The sequence below is a fragment of the Microtus oregoni genome, unplaced genomic scaffold (genome assembly GCF_018167655.1).
Source record: "Microtus oregoni isolate MIOR12 unplaced genomic scaffold, Mior012 000003F_ref0000135, whole genome shotgun sequence".
Taxonomy (NCBI): domain Eukaryota; kingdom Metazoa; phylum Chordata; class Mammalia; order Rodentia; family Cricetidae; genus Microtus; species Microtus oregoni.
In genome coordinates, this window is record NW_024543062.1 from 62,458,313 (window position 1) to 62,485,507 (window position 27,195).

At 50.3% G+C, this 27,195-nt stretch overlaps 1 protein-coding gene across 1 annotated transcript; it reads left to right on the forward strand.

Annotated features, from left to right (window-relative positions):
* Positions 1–9,515: 9,515 nt before the first annotated feature.
* Positions 9,516–26,323, forward strand: Nuak2 (NUAK family kinase 2). Its single transcript, XM_041649315.1, has 7 exons — positions 9,516–9,854; positions 17,960–18,080; positions 21,213–21,364; positions 21,614–21,679; positions 22,931–23,050; positions 23,553–23,685; positions 24,308–26,323. Exons 1-7 carry the CDS (start codon positions 9,612–9,614, stop codon positions 25,366–25,368), a joined length of 1,896 nt encoding a protein of 631 aa, XP_041505249.1. The 5' UTR covers positions 9,516–9,611; the 3' UTR covers positions 25,369–26,323.
* The last annotated feature ends 872 nt before the right edge of the window (positions 26,324–27,195 follow it).

Consider the following 27,195-nt stretch of genomic DNA (forward strand, 5'->3'; position numbering starts at 1 on the left):
CCCATGCCACACTTCATTACAGACCTCCGCTCTTCCTTTTCTACCTCCTCCTCCTCCTCCTCCTCCTCCTCCTCCTCCTCCTCCTCCACTTCCTCCTCCTCCTCTTCTTCTTCATTGTGTTTTTGTTTTTTGAGACAAGGTTTCTCTGTGTAGTTTTGAAGCCTGTCCTGGAACTTGCTCTATAGACCAGGCTAGCCTCAAACTCACAGAAACCCACCTACCTCTGCCTCCCGAGTGCTGGGATTAAAGGCATGTGCCACCAGGCTTCTGGGCCTCTTTCTAACAAAGTCTTGAATTGCACTGATCTTATGGGATTCCCCACCCAACCACCCACAAACCCCAGCTCTGGCCTAGGAGGAGGAGTGTGGTCAGTTTTCCAACCCTCCTCCCCACTTTAAAGAAGAAACTGAGGGCTGGAGAGATGGCTCAGCAGTTAAGAGCACTGCCTACTCTTCCAAAGGTCCTGAATTCAACTCCCAGAAACCACATGGTGGCTCACAACCATCTGTAATGAGATCTGGTGCCCTCTTCTGGCCTGCAAGCATACATGCAGACAGAATACTGAATATTGTACACATAATAAATAAATAGAAGAAGAAGAAGAAGAAGAAGAAGAAGAAGAAGAAGAAGAAGAAGAAGAAGAAACTGATATACTGACATCTAGGGACCCTGAACTCCTAACCCTGACGGCATAGCTGGTGCATGTTGGGAGTGAACACCTGACCCTGTTCTCTAAATATAGCCCCGCCCCCACACATATGTAAACACACACTCTTGTTCTTAGTGCCACCAGAATAGGGAGAAGAGCAAGGGGCTTCATGTCTGACTCTCAACCCCATGTGACCTATAGAACAGGCCCAAACCTTAGCCAGGGACTCAGGGACTTTCACTGGTGGCTTCAGTGTGGGAGATGGAGCAGTTGCAGTGACTTTGGCACAAGGCAGGACTCAGACAAGATCCAGAGAGGTAGACAGACAAGGTGGCTTTGACAAATTGAGGCCAATAAAAATTGTCATGGGTATTTGCTTTCCAGGAATGCCCTAAAGAAAACATCACAGACTAGGGGCAACTGGAAACAGCAGGAAATGTGGGTACCACATCTGGAGGTTGAAAGTCTGAAGTCAAAGGGTTTAGTGGGGCTGTGCTCTGACTGATGGCTCGTGGAGGGGTTGGTCTAGGTGGGGTGGGTCTCTACGCCTCTTCCTGGCTCCAGTGTTATCTGCAAGTCCTTGTGGTTTAGCTTGCAGCAACATCGTTTCAATGGCACCTGTCTTCACACAGCCACCTTGCCATGACTGTGTCCCAGTTTCCCTGACTTTATAAGGACACTGAGGTCCATGCATATCCAATGACTTTATTTTAAGATGAGCATATTTCATTTTATATCTACATATATATGAATATATATTGTTTCCAGGTGAAGTCTCATTCCCAGATACTAGAGGTTAGGATATCAACATATGGTCTGCAGGGAGCCGGGAGAGGGGGGATGATGATGACCAGTATCAACTCACCACCAAACCAAGCATGATAGTCAGAGCAGGGAGAACAATAATTCCCCGAGCCTTGAGCTTCCTTCATCAGCCCACTGTTAGAGCTAGGCCTCCAGAGAAGATCCGGAATGCCATAGAGCACACATCTTGGGTGTGCAGCGGGAAGAGTCCAAGTCTAGGCAGGGTCTGAGTAGATCCCAAGGGGAGCTGAGGCTTAGGGTGGGACGCTTGGAGTGTGTTCTGGTGGTACTTCTCTGACCTTGTCCCTCCCCAGTGGGCTCTACAGGCAGCTGTGTGCTTGTCTCACAGAAGCCTCAGGGCCTCTTTTGCTACCCTCCCCACTGCAGGGGTGTGACTCTTGAGAGCGAGCCCAGCAGACCTGCAGACTGTGCACCTCGACTGCCCTATACCCGCTCCCTGTACTGCCTCCGGCACCCCAGGGCCCACTCTGCTCCCTGTACCCCACTCTCTGCCTTCTTTCTCCTCTACCCTCGCTCAGTTTACACACGTACTCCTCACACAGCCTCTTTTCTGACACACCTTCCTGGGCACGCTCTACATGCAAATGGCCACCCACACTCACTGACACAGTCATATACACTCCTTACAAACATATGCATACACACCCCCTTATGGACATCTGTCATGCAAATAACTTAGCTTTCACTCTCATATCCATATACACATATACTCTCAACTGTAAGCGGTGGCCAGACTTTGAATCCCCCAGCCCTTTTCTGAGGCATGACCTTACTATAGAGCCTCTGCTGGCTTGGAACTTGCTATGTAGACCAGGATAGCCTCAGACTCATAGAGTTCCACTTGTTTCTGCCTTCTGAGTGCTGGGATTAAAGGTATAGGCCTCCATACCTAATTCAGAATCCTCTCAATTCAATCATTTGGCCATGCCTCAAAGCTCAAGTCCTAACCGTTTGAAGGGTGGATTGCTACAAGATTCTGGAGTTCTTGCCATGTGGTGGGGTCCTCTGTTGCCCTGGGTTGTGACCTTTGCAGCACCCCACCCCCTAACAATGCCACACTGCCATTTGCCACCACAACTAGAGGAAGTTTTTGCTTAGGCTGGATTCCTCTGTTTCAGGTGAGGAGATAGGCCTGAAGGTTTCCTGTATTCTGACTCCTGAGAAGCTGCTGGGCTCCAAGAAGGGAGTACTGGGCCTTCCTCACTTACCCTCTCTGCTGAGTTCTTTGCTGGCACCTGGCACCATGCCTGCACAGGCCTGTGCCAGTGTGCTGATCAATGGACAACAGATGGCTTTCCCCAGGCAGGAAAATCCCAGTGCCCCAGCCCATCTCCTAGTTTGGCCAGACCTCTCCACTGCCTACAGAAGCAGCTTTTCTTATGCAAACTCTGGGAGCCACCTCCACCCTCCAAACAGGAAATAGTTCCCAGATGACTCACTGGGTCTTTGGAAGGATGGATGGGGACAGAGAAGGGTCTGGACATTTGGTACTTGATGAGACACCTCAGAGTTGATGGGCCTGAGGGCTGTGGGTAGTAAAATTTGCCTTCCCATTTGTATACACCATGGGAAACAGTCAGGTTAGACCCCAGGTTAGGGGTCTTGTAGTTTGTCAGGGTTTCAGCTGGGCTCCTGGAGCTTTTCCTCTGGTTAGCCTTAGAATATATGGCTGTGCCAAGGGCCTGGGGTCACTGTTTCCAAGTGTTTCACCCTGCTCTCTCATCTGGACATGGTAAGGACTCAGAATCATCGCACCTAACCATCACTCAACAAGAGGTAGGCATTGGTCCTATGCTTAGCAATTCAGTCTCAAAAGCAAACCTGAACAAGAAAACAGTGATAAGATAAATCACTTTCGCAGGTTCCCCTGCTCCACACCCTACTGTCTGGGAGCTTCCCTTCCACAAAGTTCCTGCTCTACCTGGGACCCGAGCTCCTAGCGCCTTAGGGTAGCAGGCTTAACCCCTCGCTATACCTCTGTCCCCTCCACCCTGAATCCCACTCCAGTGTGGCAAATGTGAGCCTCTGTCTCTTTAGCCCTCTCTCCACATTTTTGAGGTCTCCTCCGGCTATGATGGTGTCACTAACCCATGTGACCCTGGGAGTCCCAGAGACCCTGTCAGGTAGGAGCCCAGTCCGAGGAAAGCCCGAAATCAAAAGACCCAGAGAAAGCAAGACTGTGATAGGAATCGTTAGCTGCCCGCTTTCTCTCCTAAATTCTTCCCCAGCCTCTGTGAACACAGAAGCAGGTCAGAAACTGAGTAGATCCTCAACCCCCCCTTGCTTGTGGATGGGCCCCTTCAGCTCTTCGCTGTGGGTTCCAGGAGGAGTGCTGGGTCAGCTTTTTAAGAGTTCTGGTGACAGTGGCTTGTTAATCCACCTTGTGCGCGAGGGCAACCCCCTAATACCAGACTGTACTGGTGCTATTCAGGCCGTGAGGAATGCTGGCTCCCACCTTCCTTTACCCAGGGCCAGGAGCTGCTGACCCGGCTAAAGAATGTGCTTTGCTTGGCCTTAGCATTCCAGGGTCAGCTTGGGAGGCCAAGGGTGTGAGCTGGCAGCAGAAGCCAAACACAAGGCAGAGCGGTGGCACTGTACAGCTTGTCCCCCCCTCCCCCCCGCATCTGGGCACATATCTTTTCTCTGTATTTCCTAGTCATTCTGGGTTTTCCCTGAATGGAGGTAGTACCAGCAGAAAGAAAATATTCTCTCATTTTGGGGAGGGGGACATTTATATGAACTGAAGCTACCAGGCCCTGAGCCACAGTGTCCCTTGCCAGAAGCCCCACCTGCTGGGGAGCCTAGAACTTTATAGAAAACAATCTTCAAGTTCAGGGTTTCCTTAGACCAAGTAGACAGGGAAACCAAGTCACTGGAGCAGGTCATGTGGCCAGCAGACAGAAATCCCTGTCCCTGACTCCCACTCAGGTTGCTGTGTTCCCTGCCACAATCACATCAACTGTCCACGTACCCAGCATCTAACCCAGGGCACGGGGAAGGGGCATCAAGGCTGTGGGCATGGAGTGTTGACAACAGGAGAGATGGGTATATTTTTTACGGACTTGTACCATCAGCCTTGGGTGACTCATGACAGTGACACCATAGTCTCAAGGGCCCACTAGAGGAATCCTAACTTTTTTTTTTTTTTGGTTTTTTTTTGAATCCTAACTTTTAACAACTGCCTAAGCGCAGACACCCCAGGTTTTTTTTTTTTAAGATTATTATTATGTAAACAGCGTTCTGCCTGTATGTCTGCCTGCAGGCCAGAAGAGGGCACCAGAGCTCCTTACAGATGGTTGTGAGCCACCATGGGAATTGAACTCAGGACTTCTGGAAGAGCAGCCTGTGCTCTCAACTGCTGAGCCATCTCTCCAGCCCCACCCCAGGTTTTTAATCCCCCCAGAAGGGGAATTACAGAACCTCAGAGATTAGGAAGAGGAAGTGGGATAAGGGGCCGGAAAGGAGGAAGATCTTTGTGCGCTACTACCGTTAACAGTGAGGTGAGACATTCTTCACAAACCACTGACTGCAACCCCTAGAATTCAAAACTAACTAGACGCCCACCCCTCAAACTCCCAGCACCCACAGCTCGGTGTTGAGGAGTTTAAAAATTAACATATAGAGTAGTTAACAGGCCTTTCCTTTCCTCCCTCAGGCCTCCTCCCTCTCCCCCAGCATAGCTCTAGAGCCTTAGGCAGTTTCTACGTCGTTAGCTCCGAGCTTATCTTCACTGTCCTCCTGCCTGGGTTGGGTGCATGAGCTCAAGTGTCTGTTAAGTCCTTGTTGTACGGCCTCCCTGCTCCACACTAGGATCTCTGCCAGGATTGGCAGGCGGGGAGTTTGGGAAGACTGAAGCCCAGTAAAATTCCAAACAGACAGGTAGGAAACCATTTGGTCCCCAGGCAAGTTCATGCGAGAGACATGGGACATGTTTGATACACAAACACAGAGCATCAGGAGACTGACTAGGCCACCAGACTCCTTACCCAACCAAATCAGAATGGCAAATGCTGCCATTTCTGGTGACGTCTTTGTGACCCTGTAGAGACAGGTTCTTCGTTTTTCTGTTTCTTAGCTTACTCATCTACACAGTGGGGATGAAATTCACCAGGACAGGCCAGCGAAGGCTGTCACATTCCTTGTAGGGCTTTGCTACAGTTTTAGATTGTTTGTAACTCACTAAATCCATGTTGTATTTCCAGAACTCATTTGGGTCCCACAAGGCAATGTAATGGGGGCACAGCCACGATGTCAGGCTGTTTATTTGTCAGGTTTATTTGCTTCCTGCTATGCTACTTCCTAGATGATGACACTGTATCTAGGATATTTAAACTCGGGCCCGCTCAACAAATGGTAAATAGACTTCATCATAACTGAGGCTAGGCAGTTTCAATTAGCCTACAAGTCCGTCAATTCTCAGTTCTGCCAGGAGAGGGCAGCTTTGAGCCAGACATCTCAATTTCCTAGTGTTTATCCAGGCTCACTGGGTTCACACCGCCTAGTTCTGGGGAACCAGTTCTAACAGGCGGGTTCCTGTTCACACAATTCCACCAGTCTCTGAGAGGGCAAGGTCCAAACATCTGGGTCCTATTGTCCACCGCAGGGTGGGGTTAAAAGGTGACTGAGAACTCTAACTCACTGGAGCTGTAAGGAAAAGGCAATTTAATGAACAATGTCTCTGACTGGAGGGGGTGGTGTGCTAAGCCCCTCATCTGCTCTCCTCCCTGAGAAAACATTGAACATCAGTACTGAGACAGTCCAGGGAGCAGACCCTCTGGGATCCTTATGTCTCTTAGCCACACAGAGAACAAGTTCATGACTTCCTCTGCTCCTTTTCCCATACACCCCCATTTCATGCCTGAGACTAATCTAAGTCTCACCCACCCCTCAAGACCCAAGTGGCTTCCCTTGAACTGAGCCAGGTAAGACCCAACTTTTCTGCCCTATCCCTGCACTTCAAACCAGCTTGAAGGGCTCCCACTTCCTATGGTAGATTATAGGATAAACTGTGCGCTTAACTTATTCATCTTGTTGAGCAGAGAACTTCCTGAGAGTGAGGAACTAATTATTAGTCGTCCCCCGAGATGTGTCTGACACCTGCCTTACCCACCCATCCCCGTTTCCCCCACAGCAGAGCCTTGCTGCCCTCCTCTGTGTTCCTGCCCTCACCTGACAAATGCCACAGTACTCCCTTGGAGGTGCTCCCGCAGCCCAACATGCGGCACATTCAGACTATGGCGTGCAGGAGGACAGGAATGGACGCTTATTCCCAGTGAGTACACAGAAGGTCTGTTTTCTTCAAGACCCCTTAAATGGTTAGTTGGTGTGAGTGATAGGAGAGCCTCCTCCCAGGACTGGAACGGGAAGTCGATAGGACCAAGAGTGGCTCCGCACAGCCTGGACATCCCAGCACATCCTATCCAAATATCTGGGCCCAAGATCTGAGTCACCGAGCCACCTTCCAAGCCTCCCTATACAGAATGAAAGTCGAATTCCATCCATTGATTGTTCTATTCAGCTTTGTTGTTATTGTTGTTGTTATTTTATGTGTGTGGGTATTCTGCCTGTGTGTATGTCTGCAGCACACTTGTGCCCGGTGTCCTTAGAGGCCTAAAGAGCCCACCAGATCCCCTGGAACTGGAGTTACAGCTGACTGCAGGCCAGTGTGTGGGTGCTGTGAACCAAACCCTGGTCCTCTGGAAGAGAAACAAGTTCTCTTAATGGCTGAGCCACCTCTCCAGCCCCAGTTCTGATGGCCAGGTCTGTTTGTTTGCCTCCATTGTACATCCATTCATATGGTCTGTGTGGATCCCCGGGCACCACGATCTGCGATCTGCTAACTACTGTTGGGGATGTTTAGAATAGTGATGCATACCTATGCGATTTTTGTTTGCTTGTTTTTCAAAACAGGGTTTCCCTGTGTAGCCCTGGCCGTCCTAGAACTCGAACTGTAGACCAGGCTCCCCTTGAACTCACAGATATCCTCCTGCCTCTGTCTCAGGAGTGCTGGGATTAAAGGCATGCATCACCACCACCAGGTTTAGATTAAGTTCTTTTTTTTTTTAATGCCTCAAGGCTTTCCAACAGTCTAATCTTTTTTTTTAAAAAAAAAGATTTTTAGCATCTTATGTACATAGTGTTCTGCGTGCATGTATCCCTATACACCAGAAGAGGGCACCAGATCTCATTATAGATGGTTGTGAGTCACCTTGTGATTGCTGGGAATTGAACTCAGGACTTCTGGAAGAGAGGCAAGTGCTCTTAACCTCTTAACCTCTGAACCATCTCTCCAGCCCCTTAGTCTTAAAGGGAATCTTGGGCTTCTCTGGAAACTTCTTTATCTTATGAGGAAATGCTGATCCAGCAAGTTAATGACCATGAGTCCTCCAGTCTCCGCTTTGAAAGCCCTATCTTTAGGAAGCACCTCCAAACTAGTTTCCTTTTATCTGGGCTAGGGGCTCGCTACAGCTCTCATGTTAGTTGGGATTAGAACCCAGGTCTCCCAGCCCTGGGAGCTACAGTCTACTGTTCTGTAACTGATTCAGAATCCTAACCTGTCTGGATTCCGGGACCTAATCTGTCTGGATGGACCTCAGGGACCTAATCTGTCTGGATAGGCCTCCGGGACCTAACCTGTCTGGATGGGCCTCCAGGACCCGACACAGGTTAGGGGTATATACCGCAGGTCAGATGAACTGTCGGCCGAGCCTTTCTATTTTTACAGATCACTCAGAATGGGAAGGCAGGCTGGCAGAAGACAGGACGCCAAAGCAGCTATACAGTTCATGAGTGACCCAGAGGTGGAAAAGAGAGCCTGGCTCCTGGGGGATCTTCACTAGCCGGAGAGGGCTCCACGCAGCACGGAGATATTTCCCCTGGAAAGAATCAAAAGGTGAGCAGAGTAGGAAAATGGACAGACGCTAGATTAAAAAACAAGAAAACCTGGTAACTGAGGATGTGGTTGTCTGCAGATCCTGACGTCATAGTCGGGAATGAGGTCCTGCAGAGAAGGGAGGGCAAGGCAGTCCTCTTGTCCCATGTTCTTGTCCCGGTATAGGCCAGCGTCTGAATCCCAGTCCTGTGGCTTTCTTGCCAGCTGTGTGGCCTTTGGCAGAGGTATACTCACTTTCTACAACAGGAAAGGGGGTATGGACCTAGTCTTCCAGGCCTCTCAAATGGAGCCAGACCTCATGCTCAACCACCTGTTCTTCTGGCTAAAAGTCACCAGAAGAAACTCTGGGACCAGGAAGCTCCTTGTAAACTTAGGGACACAGGGCAGTAAGTTTCTGGAGTCTGTATGATGCACTTTTTTTTTTTTAAATGAATGAATGAAAACCCATAAAGACAACCACTTCTTGAGAGAATACACTCAACCCTATAAGTCCCTTTTCTTTCTTCCTTTCTTCCTTCCTTCCTTCTTTCTTTTCTTTTCTTTCTTGCAGAAGAGGTAAGGACTTTCCAGGCCTGCTGGATTCCAGAATCCATTTATGGTTGACGGAACACAAGCAGGGTGAACTCGGAGGCAGGGCAGCTCTCCCCCGTGCTTAGCTGGAATCAACCTTCATCCCAGTCCATCTCCTCATTCCCTTTCTCCTTTATGTACCTGAAGAAGTTATCAAACGGCTTTACAGACTTTTTGGCTCAAGAGGAGCAATTTACTGCGTGTGGAGAAATACTTCAGGGTCTTCTAGTGCCCTCAGATTGTCCCTTGCCAACCAAGAACACAACAAATAGAACAAATTGGCGCCATTTAGAGGCAAAAGCAGTTCAGAGAGCCTTCAAACATAAGGACTTACACTTCAGTAGAAATTCGGCTCAGCATCCTTTCTCTCTCGCATTCCTGGCCCTTGAGCACCCCCGGTGGGCGGGGCTCCATTCACACCTTTCCGCCCCTAGCTAAGGGAGGAGGCGGGGCAGGATCCAGTGAGCCAATGCGAGAGGCCTTGGTCACGAGTCGCCGGCAAGCGGGCCAATGGGACTCGGGGGCGTGGCTAGGGCCTTCCCCCTCCAAACGTTTTATAGCAATTCGGACCGAGAGGCTTTCTAGCGCTCTGGGGTACGACAGTGACCTCTGGACCCGCGGCTCTCCACGCGCTGCTGCAGCAGCCCGAGCCCCTCTGCCTCGCCGTCCCGCACAATGGAGTCGGTGGCCTTCTCCCGGGGCGCGGGCCAGGCGCCCTCGGCCTCCGCCCTGGCTCCCGAGCGCGCCCAGCCGCTGGCGGACGGGCTCATCAAGTCGCCCAGACCCCTGATGAAGAAGCAGGCTGTGAAGCGGCACCATCACAAACACAACCTGCGGCACCGCTACGAGTTCTTGGAGACACTGGGCAAGGGCACCTATGGGAAGGTGAAGAAGGCACGAGAGAGCTCGGGACGCCTGGTGAGTGTCCCTTGCAGCGCCCGGCTCCCGGGAGCTCACAGCGCGTCCCTTGCGGTGTCCTGGCTGAGTTGCCAGGCGCGCACATTTTATGTGTGTCTGTCCGTGGTTTTCAGTGACAGTGTTCGTGGACCTGAGAACCTTAGCAGCACCAGAGGCCTGTCGTTTGAGAAGATGGGGCTTAACTTGCATTTTCCCTGGAACAAACTTCTACGGAGTAGAATGGAAGGAGGAAGTTGAAAGCGCCTGATCTCAGTAGATGGATGAGGCGTGGAAATCGTTAACTCTCGCCTGACACTTGGGTCCTTTCCAGTTTCGTTATGATGGCCTTTGATTGTGGGAAATGTAAAACCAGGCTCTGGTGCCAGGTCCACTGTATCTCACCATGTCTTTGGGTGTGAGGCCTTTGGGGGAACGTGTCCTTTTGATTTCATGCGTGTGTAATTGCCATAGTCATCTGTAACTCTGAGCAAGTTCCTTCGTCCATATTCTGTTTCCCCTTCTGCAAAACAGAGGGAACACAGCCTGTCTCACAAGCTGCTCGGGAGAGTGAATGAATAAAGAAGCAGTGTGAATGCACATAGGTCCTGATCACGGGGTTTGCATTGATAATGGATGCTTCTATCTGGAAAGCTCCCCCATGCCGAAAGGATAGCAAATTTAGCCAAAGTTACACAGCAGTGGCTCTCCCACTCCAGTTCAGCCGGCCTGGCATTAGCCAGGTACTTGTTTAAAATGCTCAGTCTCTCATTCCCCACCACGCAGGGTGTATTATAAAGGTCTATAATTCACATTGCAGCGAGCCTCGGAGCAGGTGGCTTAGAGGTGATATTTTGCCAGATCCAGTGAGTGCTGTTTGTGAGGGGGGTGTGTTTGTGTGACCATAGCTTGCTCTATTGACTATGGCAGTGGTCCCCTCCCCTAATTGTTTGCTTTTGCAGCCAGTAGCTGGTTTGAAATTCAAGAAGTCATTTCATTGGTGAAGGAGAGTGGATGTTGGAGAAAGGAGTGGATTATGGCCCCATCAATGGGAGCAAGTATGTTTTTTCTGCTAAGGCCTGGCACAGTCCCTGGTTGCCTGCTGCCAGGTTACAGCTATTGGGCAATCATGTACTTCCTGGCTCTCCTTTCTTTCTCTTTCTATAAAGTGCCAGGGCCCCAGAGGCTCCAGGCTTGAGACGGCTGGGCCCAAGCTTCGTCAGGGGCTTAGCTTGAAGATAGCTGCTTGTGGCTTGTTGCCTGTGTCTCTTGTGAGAAAATTGGGTGGAGGAATTAGACTGGCTGAGAAACAGAGATCAAAGTTCAGAGATCCCATCAGCTCTTGACTGAGGTCACTGTCTTATACAGAGAGAGAAAAGAGAAGAGAAAGAGACACACACATCACATTTAGGCCTTGGTGGCTCTTATATCAAAACAAAAAGTTCAGAGGGAAGTCCCAGGTTCATGTGCCTTGCTGTGTGCAAGATCAGCAAATGTGAAGTCTGCTCTCGACCTCCCCAATCAGACCATCCAGGACAACTGTTGAGTTTGCTCAGGGTCCCCCCACTTTCTTAGAAAGCAACTTTTTGCTCTGCTAACGATTTCTCAATCCTGGAGCACTGCCCTCACCTCCACCCACCCAACCCTACATCTTGACTGTTCTCCCTAGAGAGATACTTGATGCTTCAGATGTGTCCGTGGGGGAGAGGGACATGGGGCTGCTTATGTCTTCCCCGGATGCACTGAGATTTGTGGTGGGAGCCCAGTTCACAGGGAAGCCTGCTGGGTGACATCCGTCGTGGGTACTCCTCACCACATTCCCAGCTCCCTTCCCGCTCTCCACTTGCAGAGATGGTCAGGAGGGTCCCGTGGGACTGTCTGCAGGGAAGGACGGGGGTGGGGGACTAATGACTGCTCCAGGATGGCATCAGAGGAAAAATAAATATTTGTCCTGGATCTCAGGCACATTCCTGGTATCCAAATGACATGTCCTGCTGCGTAGTCTCCCAGCTCCCCTAACTAATCCCTCTCCCTAAAGAGAAAAACACCTGCTAGGGGCCCACCAAAGCCTTTGGTCTGATCTGCGTGGAAGTCTTCCTTCTAAGGGGGGCCCTGAGGGGCAGGAAGGGAGCCCAAGTGGGGAGTTTTATGTGGTCTCCTTTCTTCTGCTCCTTTCACATTTTCAGTGGCTTAGTAGGCTTCTAGACGTTGGGAAAAGGAGAGAATCTCCTTCCTTCGTTGTCAGACGAGGGAACTGAGGCCAGGAAAGGGGAAGTGATTTGTCTTCTGGCTGGGTAATGGCAGATCTGCAACAGAAGCTCCAGACTTGTCCACCTAGGTCTCAGATGACCAAGTGCTGAGTCGTGGTCTAGAAGTTAGCTTTGAAATGAGCCTGGGCTTGCCTCAGACCTTTGTCATCCCATTGGCTAGCTCCAGCTGCCTTCCCAGCCCTCCAGGCAATGTTTAGAGTAGGAGAAGTCGCTGGGAACCCCTCTTCTCAATACTGTGTTGAGGGACAGTGCGTGAAGAAACGACACTCTATTCCTACAAAGTGTCAAATTGTGCTTCCCGTTGCTTACCAGATGAAAAGACCTTTGTTCCTCAGTATCCTTATCTGGAAAACGAGGATTATAATAATTCCTGTGTCGTGGGTTTAAGACTAAGATAATATCTGTAAATCTTAGCACAGCATCTAACGCACATGGGATTTACTGCTCCAGTAGGGATGCATTGACCTAGGGGCTCCTATTCTGGGCTTCTGCCACAATAAGGGGCATAGGCTGTGCTCAGTCTTCTTGAGTTGGACCACTATGGCCTCTGCTTTGTTTGAAGCCCTCATCTCTCATTCAGCCAACTTCAGAGGAGGACTTCTGCTGGCCAGCAGCCAAAGGCTTGTTGGGCAAGATGCTGCCGTCCCAGCTCCTCCTGCACCTGCCTGCTCAGCAACAGGGAGGGAGGCTGCAGGCGACTCTTGTCCTTGGGCTCCAGCCAAACCACACAAAAGGGCTGGGCAGGGAAGCTCCTTGCTCAGGAACCTGGCAGAGTGGACTAGAAAGAAGCTAGGAGGAGGTGGTATTGTATAGGACTAGGGGAGATGGCTCAAGTTACCCACAGAGACTCTTCCCGATTCCTGCCTAGTTCTTGGTAGAGTGGCGCATCCCCACTGCTCAGCCGGAGCGGCCTAACCTAACCACTCCCGCACTATCTAAGTGGGTCATCGTCCAGCTCCTCGCCTCCTTCCCAGACAGCAGCTTCTCCATGAAAGACCAGAGAGGAGTCAAGGATGTTGGCTATGACCAGAGATGCCCAGCTTATACCATCTCAGCACCCGGAACCAGCATCTCTGCAACCCACCCCTCTTCTTTTTTCTTCTCAATTTTTTTTGATCCCCTTCTGAATATAGATCATTCCTCACCTGAACTCTGGGAGAGAGGAGGTATTTACCAAAGGGGCCTCAGCACTACCTCCTCAGGGTATTGGCAAAGACTAGGCAGGTTTTAAGTGGGAAAGAATGGCACACACAATGTGACCTACGGCAAGGCATGGGCAGTCCCTTCTCCAGGGATGGGAGGCAGGGCTGAACACTTCCACGGAACTTTTGTCTTCTGAGATCCTAACGTCCTTTCCCGTGCTTGGAGAAACTCTGGAGAAGTCGGTTTTTCTTTTGGAAGTTTTCACTGCGTGCAAATCAGGTTGGGGAATTTGCTTTCCTGCCTTTACTAGCTTGCAGAGCTTCAGGGACAAGAAAATTCACTGGGATGAATTCAGGAATTATGCTCTGGCAGTTAACATGGCCAAGCATGGTGGCCTTGCCACAGTCCTTGTATGGCAGCTTCCTGACACTGCAGTGACCCGTTCCTGAAGGAGCTCTCCACAGAATGGAAGGGAACTCAGAGCTCCACCCTGATGTGCCTGGAATGTTCTTGCCCTTTCATAGCCCACTGTCTTAGCTGAAAACCTCACCCATCCTTCCAGACTTGACACGGTTTGCTCCTGGGCTGGTTTCCCGTGCTCTTCCAAGTAGAGAAAGCGACTCTTTAAAGCCACTCCCCAAGCTCCTCCACAAGCGAGGGTGTTAAAACGAGACAGCTAAGAGCAACTTGCTGCTCTTGCAGAGGACCTGAGTTTGGTTTCTAGTACACACGTGGTTGCTCAGAACCATCTGTAACTCCAATTTCAGGGGATTCGGTGCCCTCTTCTGACCTCCACGGGCATTGTAAGCATGTGGTACACAGGCAAAACACCCATTTGCATAGGATAAAAATAAATCCAAACAAACAAACCAGACAACCCACTTAGCCAGATTCTTCTAGTTTCATGTGCCTTGAGTTGCATGGCTTGAGACAGACAGGTGTGAGTCTGGGTACCCGGGTTCACCAGCCCTGCTCAGCTGGCCATGCGGTTCTGTTCATACACAGAAGCATCACTGGGGCAGGTTCATGCTTCTTCTACCTCAGAGTGGGTGACTGTATAATAAATTGATTAGATGTGGGTAATCTGCAGAATAAAAAGGAGTGCGTTAATAATTGTGTCAGGGAGCTGAAGTGATGGGTCAGTACACTTGCTCCTCTTCCAGAGGCCCCGGTTTGGATTCCCAGTACCTACACTGTGGTTCACAACCATCCATAACTCCAGTTCCAGGGGATCTGACAGCTTCTTCGGACCTCCCTGGGCACCAGGCACACACATGGTGCACATACATATACATACAAACAAGACACGCATACATATAAAACTAATAAATTTATAAAATTAAAAAAATATTGTGTCAGTACAAAGATAGATCCTGGCACGTGGCCATCCTCCGTCTGGGTTTGGGTGCCTGTCGAGTTGGAACCCTATTTTGTCCTAAGGCACAGTTGCCAATTACCTTGTAGGTGAGAATAAAGGTCCCTAGAAATTAGTTCTTGTAACTGAGGTGGACTCCACCCAGGCCTGGGAGGGAAGGGAATGGGAGTCCTATCTGGTCGCTGCTTCCTTGGGGCAAAGATCACCCAGAGACTTGACCAATAGATATGAGTAATGAGTGTTCCCTAGTGTATAGATGTTGAAGGCTTTTTGCACTCAGGGGTCCTTTCTAGCCTTGAGTGGTACCATATCTATGACATATTAAGGTTGGAAGAGTTTGGGATGGAGGCCTGATGGGTTGTCTCATTTCTTTCCTGGGAAAAAAATCTCTTAGGACCCACTGTGGATAACCATGGATTCAGCAGGAATGAGACTGGGGAGAAAATTAGAATTTCAGGCCATCTAAGGCTAGAAGAAATGGGTCTTGAGGTTTTATTTGTGTGCCTACTGGCCATGCGAAGTACTCAAGACCCAATTCTTCTAACCTTCAATTTTTGGAAACTCGTTTCTTTTAACCCTTACCTCCTTTAGAGCTCTGTCCCTAAGCCTGTGGTATCATTTCAGTATTCCCTACGCTTGTGTCCGCACAACTGTGCATCTAACCCCTGCCCGGTCTTTGCCTCGATGCATTTTCAGTTCTCAGGCTTTTGCAGCTGTCCAGACAGCGATGTGTGTGTTTACATATGACTGCTTTTCCTACCTACTATATACTTTTTATAGATCTTTGTCTCTAAGGATTTCACAGCCCCTTTACTCATTGTCTGGTTTTATGAACAAAGACTTACAGAAGAGGGAGCAAGCCCTGCAAGCTCCCCTTCAGGGTGAGGAAAGAGGGGTGTGGGAGTATCGCTCAGTGGTGAATGTCTTCTAGTTGAAGGAATATTCAAGGCCTGTGTCCTGCTCCCCTGTCCTGCACCCAGGTCTAAGCCCTGGGGGTGTTCAGCCTGGCTCTTTAGGGAGAGATGAGTGGAGTTAGAGCAGAAAGTTTCTGCAGCCTGATCCCCACAGCTGCATCCCCTGCATTGGGCCTCTCGGGGATGAGGCTCCATGGTGACCATCTGCCATTGTCTTCCCTGCCCTGCTCTGAGGAGGGCTGAGAATGGGGCCTGCCCCCTTTCAGCCTTGCAGCTTTAGGGCAGGATGGGGTGGAGGGCATGCCATCCGTGGCCTGTTGCCTGGGTGACCGGTCTGTGGGCATTGTGAGCAACTCCTCTACAGGATTAGGGCTATTCCACATTCTTGTCAGACGGGGAGCACAAGCCCAAAGAGCCTGGTGTCCTGAGAGCAGAAGCCATTGTCTACCTCCAGAGCCTGTGAAAGGGTGGATTAGAGGCCCCACCCCTTGAGCTGGAGTTTCCTTTCTGTCTCCTTTTGAATCCAGAGGGGAGGCCAGCCCTCCTGGGAAATTGTATGAGGAGCTGTTTACCTCAGTCTGGGCCTTCATATTTCTCATTTTGTGTGTGAAGAGGAAGTCTTGTGTTTACCATTCTGTTGGTGTCCTTGGCCAGAACTTGCCAGGAACTGACCGGTCTGGGACACCCAACACTCACCAGACTCTGAGGGCCCCTGGCCTTTGTCCAGCTCACTTCACAGATTCGGTGCAGCGAAGCCCCTCAGACTACTTAGTTCAGCCCGTGTATTTCACAGAAAGGCAACTGAAACTCTGAGAGGGTTGGGACTTGCCCGAAGCCACCAGGACAGAGCCTGAGAATCAGGCACCCTGAGTCCTAGCTCTGTGGTTTCCCGTTAGTCACTCTGGCTGGGCCTTGTCCTAGACCACTACTGAGTGCCGTGGGCCAGGGAGGCCGAGGCTCGTAGGTGTTGAGCTGCAGTGCCTTCCTTTCCTCTGTACTCACCCTTCCTGAAGCCACCACACACCAACTGGAGGGGTTAATCATTGTGTGTCCCACCTTTCCAGAGAAAGACACCAAATCCCAGAGGACCCTCTGTCGAGTTGTTTACTTGTTGGGAAGGAAGGGACATTCCTTACCTGGACTTCAAAGACTGGTCTGTGGAGGGTAGTTCCTTTGTGTGTGTGTGTGTGTATGTGTGTGTGTGTGTGTGTTTGGTGATCTGTATAAAATTTTCCATTTTAACTATCTTTATGTGTATAACTCACTAGCATATTGAATATATCCACAATATTAATCACAATATAAAATAGCTTTCTTTAATTTTTTAATGTAATGTGTGTGGGTGTCTGCTCTGGATGTGTGTTTGTCCATCTGCAGAGGGCATCTGATCCCTTGGGACTAGAGTTACAGACAATTGTGAGCTACATATGAGTGCTGGGAAGCAAACACACATCCTTTGGAAGAGCAGCCAGTGCTCTTAGCTACTGGGACGTTGCTCCAGCTCTCTAAAATCTTTGTCATCCCAAATAGGAGCTCTGTGCACATTAAATAGGAACGCCCCCATGCCACTCTTGAGCCCTGTGCTCCTGGTAGCTTTTGATCTACTTTCTGTCTGTACAGTGTTTGCTTTAGTGCCTCATAAAAGCGGCTCACATAATATGTGTCACTCTGTGCGACTAACTTAGCTCCCTGAGTATGTCTTCATGGTTTAGCCATCTTACAGGAGGTATCGGAATCTTATTCCTTTTTCTGACTGATTAACATCAAATTTTGTCTATCCATTTGCCTGTTGATAGGCATTTGGGTTGTAATTTGGCTAGCGCTTGGTTGTTTAGCAAATTGGAGTGGGGGCAGAAAAAAGACTGAGCTCAGAATCAGGCTGCCAGCGGTGCTAGGCTGTGGCTATGACTTTAAGGGACATATTTAGCCTCTTGGGTTTCCCGGTTCTTCACCTGTGTTTTTAAAAAATCTAATCCCCAGAGCTGTGAGGACCAGTTTATTTACTAATGCAGTATTCATTTTCTAATGTGTACTAGCTAGGTCCTCTGTCTGGTATCAAGCTGCCAGTACTGAGTAAATCATCCTTGTCTTTGGGGTGCACTGTGCCCATTAGACTTGTAAATCCTGAAGCACAAACTTCACACGTGTAGGTTGTTCTGTTTCTTATTCATTGGCAGAGTTTGAAAGTGAGGCCATTGGTCAGTGCTGCATTGGTGGACTGCACTGGGCCCACATGAAAAACTTTTTCTAGACAAGGCCATCTCCAGATTCCTGTCACCTGCCCTGGTAAAGGTGGTGGCTTATCTTGGTACATTCTGTGGTTTGTGCTGCAGGCAGAGTAACAGGGTCAGGGCTCATGGAGCATCCTCAGGGATGCCTCTCCCTGCTATACCTTTCTCCTTAATCTCGGGCATCTTCTTTTCCCAGGTGGCCATCAAGTCGATCCGGAAAGACAAAATCAAAGATGAACAGGATCTGTTGCATATAAGGAGGGAGATTGAGATTATGTCATCGCTCAACCATCCGCACATCATTGCCATCCATGAAGGTATGGCCGTGGGACATTTGGAACTGGGAGTCATAAATCTGTGTGTGTGTGTGTGTTGTGTGTATGTGTGTGTGTGTGTTGTGTGTATATGTGTGTATGTAGGTGTCTGTTGTGTTTATGTGTGTGTGTAGGGGTGTGTGTGTAGGTGTGTGTGTGTATGTGTGTGTGTGTAGTAGTCAAAACTGCCAACACAAAGAAGTAAACATGAGCCCAACGGTACATGCCTGTAATCCCAACTGTGATGCCTGTAATCCCAGCAGCCTCAAGAAGCTTGAGACAGGAGGAATATAAATTCGAAGCCAGTCTAAGCTGCATAACAAAACCCTGCCTTTAAATAAATACATAACTTGAACAAATAAAGTTCTTTTATAAAAGAAGAAATAAGAACGATAAAGGCTTAGAGTTGCAGAAGCTGGATTCAGAACCCTGTCAGATGACAAAGAACACTCAGTAAGAACTGGGCCTTAGCCGGGCAGTGGTGGCGCACGCCTTTAATCCCAGCACTCGGGAGGCAGAGACAGGCGGATCTCTGTGAGTTCGAGGCCAGCCTGGTCTACAAGAGCTAGTTCCAGGACAGGAACCAAAAAGTTACGGAGAAACCCTGTCTTGAAAATCAGAAAAAAAAAAAAAAAAAAAAAAGAACTGGGCCTTAGTTCCTCTTTTCCAAAATAGTATAGTCCCATTTACATCACAGGGTGGTTGCAAAAATCCAACTGGCTAGTATCATTGAGTACACTGTTAGTGGAAAAGCTGTAAGTTTGTTTGTGTTTGTCACATGGCTGCGGTCCTACCTACAATCCCATTGCTAGGTAGATGCTGTAAAGGGAGCTGCATCCTCATCCCAGACTGCAAGCCTTTCGTCCTCATTATTGAGTTCTTTCTGTTCTAGCACTGCCTCCCAACCCCATGAGATCCTCAGCTACCCAGGGGAAGCTGAAATGCCAGAGTCTGCCCCTGTCTCGGGTTTGTGGGTGCTGTTCATTGTTTGTCTGCTAGCCAGGCCTCCTAAAGTCATCCTGTGCCCCTGAATCACTCCTGCCATGGGCTTACTCTGCCTTTTCTTGTCTCTCTTGGCCTCCTCCCCTCTGACATCAGTTCTGGTTGATCACTCTGGCTGCCTTCCTCCCTGCGGCCCAGACAACAAAGTGAGCGGGAGGAGAGGTGATGAGGGAAGGAGGGAGAACACCCTCCCACGTACACCTGTCTGCTTCAAGTCTTTATGTAATAGCAGCTAAAGGGGATCACAGGGACAGCGGGAGGAGGCAGGGGAGGAAGAGAGCCTGCGGATTTGTCCAGAGCATGTTTCTGTCTGAAGACTCCTGGTGGGAAGCACAGAGATGTCTCCACTCTCGGGTTCCTAGGAAGATAAAGGGCAAAGCTATTGTTATGACCCCGTGTCTTGAGCTTGTCCCATGAGGAGCCCAGACAAGTGGCTGAGAAGGCACGCTTGGTGATTGGCAGTGTGTGCCTGCGTGCCCTCACACGCATGAATCTGGGTGAATATAAATTCTCTCCATCTCTCCATACCCAGTTTCTATTTGAGTCTGAGAACTGAGGTGATGCTCCAGGTATGTGCGTGCATGAGTATGTGTCTGTATATCTGTGTATGTGTGTGTGTGTGTGTGTGTGTGTGTATCTGTACGTGTATCTGTGCATGTCTGTGTGTGTCTGTATGTCTTTGTATCTGTGTGTGTCTGTGTCTGTATCTGTGTGTGTGTATGTCTGTGTGTCTGTGTATCTGTGTTTCTGTATCTGTGTGTCTGTGTATCTGTGTTTGCATGTGTATGTGTCTTAATGTCTGTGTACCTGTGTGTGTGTGTCTGTGTATCTGCGTATGTATGTGTGTTAATAATGCAGACACAGGATATTACTGTTTTTGGGTGTCTGAAGGTTCCTCTAGATTCATCTTCATTTCACTACAGGGCTTTAGGGTTTGGGGCTGGGGGGAATGCTGAGACTTGACTTCTAATCTAAATGTACCCCAAAATGCACCATGCTGGCTCTTTATCTTTGTTTCCTAGCATAAAGATTGTTTATAAACTGAGACTCACATGTGTGGAGTCTCGGTCAAGAGTCCCTAAGATCCTGGGTCACCATGCTCACCTGGAAAACGACATTATAAACCTTCTTCTGGCTTTGTAGCTGACATCTGGGAGTGGGGAGTCATCCCTTAGCTGCTTCTCAGAGGCTAGACAGCAACAGCTCTGGGGCTGGCCAAGCAAGCCAAACTCATAGGACCCGTTTAACACAGATGTAGTGTCATAGGCCAGCATGTTCTGACACACCAGCCGAAGGGCCAGTTCCAGGAGCCAGTTCCTTTCTACTTTTTAGAGGACCGGAGCCAGGTCACAGCCTGGAGTGGTGAGACAGCCCTTCCTCCCCACGGAGATGGGCTAACTGGGGTGGGCTGACCGCCAAAAGCCAGACAGTCAATTAATTACCTCGTATTGATTGATTGTCTTTGTGTCTGAGGCCATATGCATGCTGACTCTGGCCTGGGCACTCCGAAAGGGACGTCAGAGGTGGCAAGAGTGAGGACTGTCTCAACCCTCACTGTCACGAGGCAGGTCTGTTGTTAGACTTTACGTGAGGGCACTGATACTGCAATAGGTCCCATTTTCCAAGCGCTTTCTTGTGTGGCAGAGACTGTGCCAGCAAGAGCTGTCACCGATTTCTTACCTGTTTCCCACCGCAGACCTGTGAGGTTGCTGGTATTTATTGTCTGCTCTCAAGGGAGGAAACTAAGGCACAGTGGTGTGACCGTTTGTCAGATTCATCCAGTAACTCTTCATGCTCACTGAGATCTAGTAGGGATTTCACCAAGGTCATAAGATGAAGTATAGGGTCTGGACCAAAGAGCCCTGCTTTTTATCCCTAGCAGTGCTGGCTTCTCTCTCCTGGGAGTTTGCAGAGTCCTCCAAAGCCTAAACTTAGCCACTGACCTCTGGTCTTGATTTGCTGGTCCTAGGAGAAGCAGAGCCTTCAAAGGTTACTTTCTTACCCTTATTCCCTGCCCTGGAACCCCTGGCCCCTGGAGCAGACATCCCAGAGGGAGATCCTATCTGGTTTGAGGCTATGGAAGAGACCATGGTCCACGTTGGGAGGCCTGACATTGTCATTTGCCCTCTCCAGTGTTTGAGAACAGCAGCAAGATCGTGATTGTCATGGAGTACGCCAGCCGGGGTGATCTGTATGATTACATCAGTGAGCGGCCACGGCTGAGTGAGCGGGATGCCAGGCATTTCTTCCGACAGATCGTCTCTGCCCTGCACTACTGCCACCAGGTAAGTGCCCACCGGTCTCCGTTGTGTTTGGGGGAAGAGGGTGCCTCTGGGGCCCTAAGGCTTCTGGACTCTCAGACCAAGGGATGCTAGCACATGGGAGGGCCTATGATTCCTTGGACTATGTCAGCGAATTTCTGAATACCAGCCTGCCTGTGCTCAGCTCTATTAATTCCATTTTTTAGACTAGGTTTCTTGTCTCCTTTCCCTTGCCTGATAACATTCCCTGACTGGGTTCCCCTTCTCTTTTAGAATGGGATTGTTCACCGTGATCTCAAGCTGGAGAACATCCTTCTAGATGCCAATGGAAATATCAAGGTGAGCATCACTTCTGGTTTCTAGAAGCTTCCTTGTCCCACCCTAGGTTTTCTGTTCTGTCTCCAGTCAAGTGGCTCCAAGTGCTCAGGGGTCCCTGAAGTTAAGCCAACTCTGGACCTCAGTCATCATTCATCCCAACACTTCCTTTATGGATGGGGCCCTGAGCCCCCAAGAGGAAGATCACCCTACTGTGGTCGTACATGAACCTGTGCACACAATTTAATCTGCTACAGAAAAGAAGCCCTGTAGCTTCTTTCCTCGTGAGCATCACTTTCGGTTTCCCACAGCCACTGGACGCTCATGCTGAAGCAGCTAGATTTGTCAGTCAGAGGTTCAGGTCAGGGAGATAAACCAGAATCTCAGGACTAGAAGGGGAAGATGGCAAGAGCTGATTTTGGTAACAGGTTAGCCTGGCAAACAACTGGGAGAGTGACATAATCTGACCCTGCTCGGAATCTACCTGACACAGGACAAAGGTCATTCCATGACTGCTGACCTGCGTGTCCTGAGATATCCTGGTACTAAGTCTGTAACCCTTATCCAGCCAGTTCCCGAAGCAGGCAGGGTTTCTTTGAAGCTGACAGGAGAGGGAGGCCAGAGCCAGTAAACACACACACACTAGACAAGCACACAGGCTCCATTGGTACCAATCATCAACGTCATTATAGGCTCACCTGGCAACGTCTTGATAAGACGCCAATAAAGCTATAAACAAGGGATCCAGAGTTTTACGAATAGGCTTCCCCACCCTGCACACATGACCCTTTGATGGGGTGAAGGGTCAGGTAGCTCCAGGATCTTGGCCTCCACCTCTAGCTGAAATAAATAGAAAAGAGGAGAATCTTAGAAACTCTCAGACCCCTAAAATCAATCATCTCAGGGGCCCTTTGAGAAGATTCCATCTCCTGTGTGTGGTCAGCCCTGACCTTTGTCCTCTCCTCTCCTCCCTTCTCCTCGCCTCTCCCCCTTGGCCATGCATGTTCACCCTGAGTTCCTGTTCAGGTATGAGCAGAGATGAGACCTTCGCTCAGAAGGGCAGCTCAGACTTCACATGGTCACTGGGTCAGGGCCCTTACTTGCCTAATGAAGGCCTTAGGGCACTGTCTTTCAGGACCTGAGCTATGAGATGTGGGTTGGGAGTGTCTTTCCTTCTGTCAGGGCTTGGCTCTCCCCAGGATCTGGAGAGAGAATGGCCAAGAGCCGTGAACAACCCAACCTTTGACATGACCTGTGTTTGTCCCAACCCTATAGATCGCTGATTTTGGCCTCTCCAACCTGTACCACAAAGGCAAGTTCCTTCAAACATTCTGTGGGAGCCCTCTCTATGCCTCACCTGAGATCATCAACGGGAAGCCCTATGTGGGCCCAGAGGTAAGAGCTCTCCTCCTGCTGGTATCCCTGAATCTGGGTCATGCAGGTTGAGCTAGTTTGCTAGATACATCCTTTTCCAGAGCACAAAGCTCAGGCCCCTACAAGGTGACAATTTGCCAAGCCTTGAGGCAGAAATAGAGAGCTGTCATAGAACCGAGGCTCCCTGGCATCCCGTCTCCTTCTTGTCCCCTGGTTCTTATCACCTCCTGGCACTCAGTCCAGCCACCTCACCTTGACCCAGAATGATGGCGATGGCCTGGCCACTGCTCCCATGCTTGTGGCCGTCCCTCCCAGGGGAAGTGACTGCCAGTATCTTTTCTTACGAAACCCAGATCCCTCTGCTGCTTCCCCTACGTCACCTCTGATTACAAGGGGAAGTAAGAGGAAGTCTTCAGATATGACCTTGCCCTCTTCCTTTGTGTTGGAGATATGGGTGGCAGCCCCCCTCCAGTCTGTGGCACTTGCTGTGTCTTTGCTGAGCGTCCCCTGCTCTCTCTTTCAGGTGGACAGCTGGTCTCTGGGAGTTCTCCTATACATTCTGGTGCATGGCACCATGCCCTTTGATGGGCAGGATCATAAAACACTGGTGAAACAAATCAGCAGTGGGGCTTACCGTGAACCCCCCAAGCCGTCTGGTAAGTGAGCACTGTGGTCAGGCTGGGTGCATCGGGATTGTCACTGTCCTTGATCACTGAGACAGCGACTAGACGGTGGTGATAAGGAAGGTAGCAGTCCATGGTGACACAGGGAAGGTGAGCATGCACCCTACTGGTCTCTCTCCAGCCTGAGACCTCTGAGGGAGGGGGCAGCTCTCTTCATTAGAAGCTTGCTTTAGAAGGGCTTTCTAAGGTCCAGCCTAACCCTCCTTGCTGTAGTTGTATTGCTGCCTATTGCCTTTTTCCTCCTCCTAAGAAATCTGAGCTTTCACGTATGATACAGAGAGCAGGAAGATGTATGTGAGAGTCTTGCTTTAGCCATGAGCACAGTCCCTGTCAGAGAATTGAATTTCAGCAGGGAAGGAGCGTACGGATGTAGAAACCAGGGCTGATAAAGAGAGCATGTGGGACAGAGGCAATTGACTGAGTCTCTCTGGCCTAGGGAGTGGGCCTGAAGCTGTATGGAGCCTGAGGAAGGAATGTACTGCTCTAACCCAGAAACATGAGCAGTGTCTGCACTTGAGTGAGACAGGCCTGTGCTAGAGGACCTTGGGTGCCCTTCTTGCACTGTCAAACTGGAGCCGTTGCCTTTGTTTTTCAGATGCCTGTGGCCTGATCCGGTGGCTGTTAATGGTGAACCCCACTCGTCGGGCCACACTGGAGGATGTAGCCAGTCACTGGTGGGTCAACTGGGGCTATACTACCAGAGTTGGGGAACAGGAGGTTCTGCGCGAGGGTGGGCACGCTGGTGGTGACTCTGGCCGGGCCTCCATGGCCGACTGGCTACGACGCTCCTCCCGTCCGCTCCTGGAGAACGGGGCCAAGGTGTGCAGCTTCTTCAAACAGCATGTACCAGGAGGTGGAAGCACTGGCCCCGGGCTGGAGCGGCAACATTCTCTTAAGAAGTCCAGGAAAGAGAATGACATGGCTCAGACTCTGCAGGGCGACCTAGCTGAGGACACATCCCCTCGCCCTGGCAAGAGCAGCCTCAAGCTACCAAAAAGCATTCTCAAGAAAAAGGCCTCTACCTCCTCAGGGGCGGTCCAGGAGGACCCTCAGGAACTCAGCCCAGTGCCCGATACCCTAGGGCAGCCTGTCTCTGCTGTGGCCCTACTCCCGAGAAAGGGCATCCTCAAGAAGTCTCGGCAGCGTGAGTCTGGTTACTATTCCTCTCCAGAGCCCAGTGAGTCTGGGGAACTCTTAGATGCTGGTGATGTGTTTGTAAATGGGGACCCCGTGGAGCAGAAGTCTCCACAAGCTTCAGGGCACCTCCTCCACCGAAAGGGCATTCTCAAACTCAATGGCAAGTTCTCCCGCACAGCCTTGGAAGGCACCGCCCCTAGCACCTTTGGCTCCCTGGACCAATTGGCCTCCCCTCACCCTGCAGCGCGGGCCAGCCGCCCCTCAGGGGCCGTGAGTGAGGACAGCATCCTGTCCTCCGAGTCTTTTGACCAGTTGGATTTACCTGAGCGGCTCCCCGAAACCCCACTGCGGGGCTGTGTGTCTGTGGACAACCTGAGGGGGCTTGAGCAGCCACCCTCAGAAGGCCTGAGGCGATGGTGGCAGGAGCCCCTGGGGGATAGCTGCTTTTCTCTGACAGACTGCCAAGAGGTGACAGCAGCCTACCGACAAGCCCTAGGAATTTGCTCAAAGCTCAGTTGAAGACAGACCTAGTTGGGGTGGGTTCGGAGAGGGTTTGCAGAGAGTTTCTGGGGAAATGGGGGAGGGAGTAGAAAAGTTCATCCAGGCCTCCAAGTCTTCAGCCTGATGAACCAGAAAGTTGAGGAGGGAAATGGTACCCATGCTGGAGAGACTGAGAAGAACTCACAGATTCCAGGCTGCCGGGATGTCGGGATGTTGCAGTGGGACCTCAGAGACCTGATGCACACTCACTCAGCCAGTGCCTACCTCTGCTATGCCATGAGTGTTACCCACCTCTCCACTGGCTGCCAATGTCGGGGTGCATCTTCACACAAGGTCCTGTTCCCACCAACCAGAGTTAGAACCCTGACATGCCTGGGGGTAATCTGGAGTAACCCTTCCTCTCTAACTTAAAGAGGAAGCAGCCTCTGGTTCTCATCTACCAAACCCAAGCCTCCCAGAGTCTGTCGCTGCTGTGGATCTCAGAGACCTGAAAAGACTCCAGCTGCTGTTTGACTTCATCTCAAGGGGTCCAGAAGATGCCTCTGGATCCCACCTCAGACCTCAAAGACTAGAGCTTCTGCCTTGAAGCTGCTTGACATCTAGACTATGGGTGGATGTGTTTATTTCTCAGGCTAACGGGACCTAGAATGTGCTGATTTATTTATTTATTTTTTTTGTTCTCACTTTTATTTTATTTTATTTTTTGTTTGTTTGTTTGTTTTTTTAAGTGGATTTTGCTGCTTTCAGCAACGTGAATGCTGCGTTCTGGGGAGAGCCACTGGGCCACTGAAGTTTATAGAAGTATTTGACAGTAATGTCCCTCTAAGGGGTGGGAGGGGGCAGGGCTGGCTTTTTCAATCTTAGGTCCTGAGCACTGGATTGGCTGTCTGGTCCCTTCACACCTTAGGCTGTCCACACTCCCTCATCTGTGGCCAAATAAACCTCAATCCATTAAACCAGCATGATGACTGGACAAACAATCTCTGGTTCTCTTTGGGTACCTGGCTTCACATCTTTGAACCTTCTTATTTTCTTAGGCTGCCATAGGTGCAACACAGACTCTGATCCAAACAGAACAAAGGGGTTTGGAGGTGCATCTGGGTGGTCAGAGTCTTGTTTAATGTGTACTCTCAATCCCTAGCAAAAGAATAAAATAAGACACACACACATACACAAACAAAAAACAAAACAAAACAAAAAAACAACCCTCTCCAAAGCACCCAGTCCACCTGCAGCAGGCGCTTGGGCCTGACCCTGCTAAGCGTTCTGGAAGAATAGCCATGGCCCAGGGTCCCGAATTCTCCTCTTCCCCAGTACTCAAAGAAGAAATGGGTCAGGTGGATTTGTCAGGCTGATTCCCTTCCCCAGCCCCCTTCAGTCCTGCTCCCCTCCCCCATTGGCCTGTGCCCTGCCCCCTGCTGCCTGAAGACTCTCCCACGGTTTTTATTCCCTCTGAAGAAATTCCCTTTCCTCCTGTGCTGGACGGCTCCTTGCCCGGCTCCGCTCCTCACTCTGGGAGGACTTGAAGAATGCTTGGAATGTCCCCCCTCCCTGGACAGCCCCTCGGCCCCCTGCAGAGCTGTCCCAGCAGCCTGTTCCATTGAGAAATGGCTGGACTTCGGGACTGGTGGAGAAGGAGGACAGAGGACAAAGTGCAGCAAACAGCTGGTTGGCTTCGGTTCCAAGCTGGCCCTCTCCCCTCCCGCAACCCCTGACCTCCTCTGGTATTCACCCCCTAATCTTCCAGTTCTGGCTGGCTCCAGTTTTCCAGCTAGACAACCCACCTGTCCTCCCAGATGCAGACTGTGCCTCCCTCGTTATACCTAGAGAAAGGTGGCAGTTGGG

Coding starts and splice junctions, on each gene's coding strand:
- Nuak2 (XM_041649315.1), top strand. CDS start 9,612: ATGGAGTCGGTGGCCTTCTCCCGGGGCGCGGGCCAGGCGCCCTCGGCC. Junction 21,680..22,930: donor ATGCCAATGGAAATATCAAG/GTGAGCATCACT, acceptor CCAACCCTATAG/ATCGCTGATTTTGGCCTCTC. Junction 23,686..24,307: donor TGAACCCCCCAAGCCGTCTG/GTAAGTGAGCAC, acceptor TTTGTTTTTCAG/ATGCCTGTGGCCTGATCCGG.